This window comes from Nycticebus coucang, chromosome 21 (genome assembly GCF_027406575.1).
Source record: "Nycticebus coucang isolate mNycCou1 chromosome 21, mNycCou1.pri, whole genome shotgun sequence".
Classification (NCBI taxonomy): Eukaryota; Metazoa; Chordata; class Mammalia; order Primates; family Lorisidae; genus Nycticebus; species Nycticebus coucang.
This window is the reverse complement of record NC_069800.1, coordinates 63,367,910-63,374,595: the sequence shown is the minus strand read 5'-3', so window position 1 is coordinate 63,374,595 and position 6,686 is coordinate 63,367,910. Positions and strand designations below refer to the sequence as shown.

General features: G+C 42.8%; 1 protein-coding gene across 12 annotated transcripts in view; it reads right to left on the bottom strand.

Annotated features, from left to right (window-relative positions):
• Nucleotides 1-1,373: 1,373 nt before the first annotated feature.
• The window catches only part of LOC128573431 (guanine nucleotide-binding protein G(s) subunit alpha), a 65,976-nt gene continuing 60,663 nt past the window's right edge, over nucleotides 1,374-6,686 (bottom strand). For all 12 annotated transcript variants that reach the window (XM_053573708.1, XM_053573707.1, XM_053573710.1 and 9 more), the window contains 8 exons: nucleotides 6,557-6,654; nucleotides 3,333-3,387; nucleotides 3,124-3,197; nucleotides 2,953-3,011; nucleotides 2,728-2,848; nucleotides 2,460-2,590; nucleotides 2,148-2,215; nucleotides 1,374-1,881 (listed from right to left, as the gene is read on the bottom strand). In XM_053573708.1, the coding sequence (XP_053429683.1) occupies nucleotides 1,735-1,881; nucleotides 2,148-2,215; nucleotides 2,460-2,590; nucleotides 2,728-2,848; nucleotides 2,953-3,011; nucleotides 3,124-3,197; nucleotides 3,333-3,387; nucleotides 6,557-6,654 (753 nt within the window). In that variant the 3' untranslated portion in view covers nucleotides 1,374-1,734. The remainder of the gene's footprint in view (nucleotides 1,882-2,147; nucleotides 2,216-2,459; nucleotides 2,591-2,727; nucleotides 2,849-2,952; nucleotides 3,012-3,123; nucleotides 3,198-3,332; nucleotides 3,388-6,556; nucleotides 6,655-6,686) is intronic.

The following is a 6,686-nucleotide window of genomic DNA, read 5'->3' as shown; positions in this document are numbered from 1 at the left end:
GGCCCATGAGGGCGCATCTTTGAGTTTAGGGCAGGGCCAGTGAGGGCGCATCTTTGAGTTTAGGGCAGGGCCAGTGAGGGCGCATCTTTGAGTTTAGGGCAGGGCCCGTGAGGGCGCATCTTTGGGTCTAGAGGGCAGGGCCCGTGAGGGCGCATCATTACCTCCACCCCCACCCCAGTGATGCTTAAAGTTTATTTAATATTTTGTTACAAGTAATGCCCCACATTTTCCCATATGTTTATTGGCTATTTGCATTTTTTGTAAGTTGTATGTTTTTTACTCTTACTTTTCTAATGGTTTTCCCTTTTTTTTAAATTTCAGGCTAATTTGAGGGTACAGAGAATGAGGTTACAATGTTTGCATGTTAGGATAGTCCCTGCTGTGGTTGTGTCCTGCCCCCAGGTGTACCATACACCCCCACATTGTGCCCATTAAGTGGGAGCACACTAATCACCCTCCCTTCTCCCCTTCCATCTTGAATTAAATTTTTCTCTTGTGTCCTTATTAGTTCTTAAGAGCTCTTTGCCTATTAGGAGCAACACTTTGTTAGATTCTTCCCCACCCCCAGCACCTCCCTCTTCATTTTTTGTGTGATTTCCAGTTCTGTAGTCACTTCTCTTTGTAGTCATAGTCTTATGTCAGGCTGTATTGAGGCCTATAACCCTGAGACCTTCATTGTGAACACTTTTTACTATCTTTTTTATTTAGGTATGTCTGATGTGGAATACTTCCATTTTCCCCAATTGGCCAACCAGTGGTTTTAATACCATTTCTTTAATAAGCCCACTTTCACCACAAAACTTAGTCTATGTCTTATTGCAAAAACTATACCTTTTGGGGGGAGACTGGGCAAACAGGCAAATCATGTGATGAGGTTAACAGTGTAAGTTGGTAGACTCTTTGGATAAGGGCAGCAACCGATTAAAATATGGAATTGACTAGGGCATAATGGTTTACTATGGGGCAAGAGGTACACTTTTCATATTTTCTGCATATTGTTTTAAGAAAACCAAAGATTAGGTCACCAGAAGGTATATATATAGTGGTGACTTGCGGCTTCTACCTCAACATGGGGCCTCCCAACTTTTTTTTTTTGTATGGGATTCATTGACAGTACAAAGAATTGGGTTACACTGATTGCATTTGTTAGCTAAAGTCTCTCATATAATTGTATTCCACCCCCAAGAGGTGTACCAGACACCGTGACCCGTTTCCCACTCCCTCTTCCCTCATTCCCCTACCCCCACCCTTCATTAGATCATCTACTGCCTTCATATTAAAACGGGCCTCCCAACTTTTGATGCAAGACCAAGTGGGAACTATGAACAATGGGAATTTGCTCTGATCGCAAATAACTCACAAGAGTCACATCATTCTTTGCTCACATTTAATTTTTATTTTGATTTTTTTTAATGCTGCACAACACAATATTTATTTATTTCATTTATTTCATTTATTTCTTTATTTCTGTTTGCTGCTGTTATTTTTTTTTACTGAAAGTGAGAGGGAACTGTGTGGCCTTTTTTTTCTTTTTCTGTAGGCCGCCTTAAGCTTTCTAAATTTGGAACATCTAAGCAAGCTGAAGGAAAAAGGGGGTTTTGCAGAATCACTCGGGGGAAAGGAAAGGTTGCTTTGTTAATCATGCCCTATGGTGGGTGATTAACTGCTTGTACAATTACGTTTCACTTTTCATTAATTGTGCTTAAGGCTTTAATTAAATTTGGGGTTCCCTTCTTAGAGCAGCTCATACTGACGGAGATGCATGCGCTGGATGATGTCGCGGCAGTCGTTGAACACACGGCGAATGTTCTCAGTGTCCACAGCGCAGGTGAAGTGAGGGTAACAGTAGTGGCGCCCGTCTCCACTGGCAGTGCTGATTCTCTGTGGGCACGAGACACAGACACAGTCGGTTAGGTGCTCTCTAGAAAACACCCAATCCCCAACTAGGGGGACATCTACCAGGGTTGACTGTTGCCCAGCCAGTGGCATTAAAAGCCCAGTGACGGGGCACTCAGCTAAAATTCATACTGGATATTGGTGAAATAAAGGAGAAGCACTGGATAGTTCAATCTCCAAATGGAGTATGTTCATATCTATAAGAAAGGGGGTGGGGAAAGAGAGGGAATTAAAGAACGGACTCTACTCACCAGAAACTCATCTCGGATGAAGTACTTGGCCCGGGTCACGCGTGGGTCCTCTCCGGGCTCAGGAGTAGCTATAAAAAGTAGGAATATTTGATTACTTAAGGTGATTAAAGGTTAGAGCAGATGTAGGGTGCTAACAGTAGCCCCCTGACTTCTTAGAACTCTGATTTTACTCTATGAAAATTAAGTAGAAATAAGTTTTTCTTGGCTCCCTTATAAATCCCTTATAAGTTTGGTTGTGGGAGGGGCGTGGAGTTTTCAGCCCAGTGTTCTGAGAAAGAAGCACCTCAATGGACAAACTGAAGCCACACGTACCGTCCTCAGGAGTAGTGTAGCGAGCGAACTCTGGAAAGTAGTCCTCAATCTTCGATTTTCCAGCAAGGACTTTCTCTGCGAGCAGATCTTGCTTGTTGAGGAACAGGATCACAGAGATGGTGCGCAGCCATCTGACCAGAAAGGAGAGGCGGGTTTAACAAGCCTGCACAAGAACTTGCATGAGTCCAACCCAGGGCCTTGGGACCTGTGAAGGACTCACTCTTAGGCAAGCTGATGGGGGCACATGGGAAGGGGGTTATCCACAAACCTGTTGTTCCAGATGCTCTTGAAGAGGTTCAGAGCCTCCTGCAGACGGTTGGTCTGGTTGTCCTCCCGGATGACCATGTTGTAGCTGCTGCTGGCCACCACGAAGATGATAGCAGTCACATCTGAGTCACAAGAAAGCAGAAAACCGTGAGTGCTAGAAGCTAAAGTGATGACGATCACAAAAGCATAATGGCCCCCAAAAGCAGGAGGTGCGGCACAGCCTTACCATTGAAGCATTGGATCCACTTGCGGCGTTCATCGCGCTGGCCACCCACGTCAAACATGCTGGTGGGGACAAAGGACACCCAGTTATTCCAGAGGGCCCCTCGCTCTACTGTATAAGGAACATCAAGAAACCACTATCTCCATTTTATAAAGAAGTAAACTATCCTCTTACTGGAAGTTCACTTTGTCCACCTGGAACTTGGTCTCAAAGATTCCAGAAGTCAGGACGCGGCAGCGAAGCAGGTCCTAAGACAAAATTCAAGTCAATGGATCTCACCCAAACCAACCGAAGTAATAATTAATAATTGCCAATCTAGACAAAATGTCTTGAGTAGCTTGGAAAGGGGACTTAGTCCTCTGACGGGGATAAGTTTTGCATACCTGGTCACTTGGCACATAGTCAGCCTGCTTGATGACATCAATCTTGTCCAGGAAGCTTGGAGAAAAAGACACAGGAAGATGTTCAGAGCACTCACGTGTATTTGCCAACTATTTACATCTCTACAAGGTCAGGCTAAATGGAAATGACCACCCAGAGTTACACAGCATAAGTCAAGATCAGGAGGGTTACATTTATGGCTCAAAGCTTATGCCTTAAAAAGGTTAGGGCAAATAGAATTTAAAATAAATACTTTCAGGAACTGGGGAGCTAGAAATGCATCTAGCAACTACCCTATGAACCCGTAGGGCACCCAGACTACAGCACAGGACAGTGGTGGAGCTTGCTTCTTGAAGTTTTTCATGTTAAAAGGTTAGTTTTATGCATCTCAACCAGTAGAGAGAGACCCCAAAAGCAGAACTATTAGCTTCTGTGCTGTTTGATAGTGACTGACAAAATTCCAAATTTCTTGACTAAAATGGCAAATTAATATGAAAATTGTATACCTCCTCATAATTTAGTTTTTAAAGTATAGAGTGGCACACTTAAAAGCAAGGACTTTCTCCTCAAGGGGAAAAGGGATTGTTTTAGTCACTCAGAATCGATCTCTTCCTTTTTACTTTTTAAGAATCTCATGGATTAAAGAGAACAAAAGAGGTTAGCACCAAGAGGCCCTTCTTGCCCCAACTACTGAGCAGGAAACAAACACAGACTTCCCTTCCATTCTATTTGGTCTGTGAAAGAGAACACTCCAGATATTAAACTTTTCATTTAAAAAAGTATATTGCTTGACTAGAACCACAGGAAAATTAATTTTTCAAAGAGAGAATTTAAATATGGAAAATTAATATTAAAACCAATGTTCTTTTTTGGGGGGGAAGGTAGAGTTGGAATTGTTTTAAAGTGGACTAATCAAAGAAGAAAAACACAAAGGAAGAAAAGTTTATTTAAAGAAATTCCCTAAGTTTTCCCCCCTTCCTTTTTACCAGTTCAGAGTTAGTCTGGCTTAGAGGATATACTAACTTGCCCAATCAATCTTACATTACAGCACCAGTCCAGAAATAGCTCCCCAGCCACCCTGGCCTCCAGCATGTTGCCATGGCAACAGAACCACAGTTCTATAAATAGATCATCAGCACCAAATCTTGTGAGAGAGAATCTGGAATGGGGCCAGCCAAACCCCAGCTCAACAAATAAAAATAGGCAGCTTAAGAAATGGGCACCGTACCAGTATCTCAACTTTAACATAAAGGCAGTTCAACCAGAAACAAGCTGGTCACTGCAAATGCAGGGAAGACATTTTAAAACTTTTAAGCTACATTGTTCTCTTTTTGTCTGAGTCTCCTTAAAACTTTTCATAATCTGTGCACATGGTGCTGTTTTTAGCTTTCTAGTTTCAGGAGACATTGAGTGTTGCTTAACAAAAAAAAGAAAACAATTTTTAAATAGCCTGATCCTTGCCTCCCATAACCTGGCTAAATAAACTACTGTTAATTAATAAATTTGTTTTTCCACTCCCAGCATTTAAAACTGGGATGGTTAAACCCTCCTAATCTTGTACCTGTACTTAACTTCTGACTTGGATCCAAAATACAAAACGCAAACAATTCCAGGATTTCCATTTGTTTTGAGTTACTATAATTAGTGCTTCCAGCTTTCAGTTCGAACTTTTGAGAAAATCAGGGACTTGGTTGAAGAAGAGTGGGGGCTGGGGGTCATGGGGACTGGCCAACATGGGCTGTTCTTTGGTTCCTTGAAAAAAATACACAAGTCTGCTCATATATTAAAGCATGAAATATCTCTGTTATGTGACAACTGAAAATAATCAAAGGAACTCCCTACAAGAAAACAGCACAAGGGGAAGAGGAATCGGCAGATTCCACAGCCCCAACCCAAGCTTGTGCAGTCTCTGGATAACTGTATCTTACAGAACTTACTTTTTGTTTGTTGTTAACCAGTCAGTCCCCCAGGCGTGGGGCAATTCTAGCTCTTGGTGAGCCAACCTGGGACTCTGGTTCTGATTAGCTAGTACTTTGTTGTTCTGCATTTCAGTTACTTATGATACTGGTTAAATCACCAACCTTCTATTGCCCACCCCTCCCCCCAAGTCACAGAAGACACTCCCACTGCAGAGTGTCACTGAGATTGCTTTGTGTGTTTGTGCACCAGCAGCAAACAAAAGTACCCTTAAATTTTTTTATAACCCTCACCACCATATGCCTGCTATATCACATGCAGGAGGGGGGAAGCCATAAACTATCTAAAAGGCAACTTTCCAGATCTGCAGTATTACATCCTCTGGAAGGGGGACCATAAGGGGTGATAAGGATGGAGAGAGGATCCCCCAGGGAAAAGAAAGGCAGGTATTAGGCGACAGGTGCAGAAGTAGCTCAGATGTCAGGTGGAGGTGTGCAATAAAATCTATTTTTAATTTTTTTCCCTCTTCCTCTCTTTACCAAAACACTAATCAGTGAGCCTACCTTTATTAAGGGACTGTGGAGAAAGATGTCTAGCACTTCGATGTAGCCTCAACCTGTGTCATCGCTCTGGGGTAATCTGATTTATTTGAAAATAACCCCACCACTGTACTGTGTTGCTTAGGTATATAGTTAGGGTTTAAAATCTGCTGACCACTTACCATCCTTGACACAAGACCCGGTATGAAGGAATAAATAAGGATATGAAATAGAGTTCAAAAGTCAAGACAACACAAAACCCAACTCCATTCAGATCCACTAATCTACTAATACTGGACTATGGCAGCTACAGTAGTCACTGACCTAACAGCAGACATAGCAAAGCAATTAACAGCTACCAAGGAGGGGGGAGGCTTATTTTTTGTTTTCCTCATTCGTGTTTGTCATGTTTTAAAATTATAGCAATAAGATATCATACTTTTACTCCCCAATGTGGGAGCAGCCCTGTTTCCCTAAATGCTTGTGGGTCAGTTGAGTGAATCAAGCTAAGTATGAGGACCACTTTAGTGAAGGTGACTGTCCCCCTACAGGCCTTATGTGTTTACACAAAATAATGTCACTGCACTGAAAATGTGGTGAGTAGGGGCTTTACGAAACAAATGACTCAGAGTAGAACTCTCTAACTATGAGCAGGGTAACTGGTTGGCGTCCATGAATGGAATCACGGGCAAGTACCTTTAAAAGTGAGAGTGGTGGGTTTTCGTGTTATCTCCCAGTTTCCCCACTTTGCGTGCTGATGGGATACTTACTACTGGGCACAGTCGATCAGCTGGTACTCATTGGAGCGCTCATAGCAGGCTCGCACTCCCTCGTCCTCCCACAGAGCCTTGGCGTGCTCGTAGAATTCCTGAGGGGAGCACAAGAACAAATGTTGAGAGA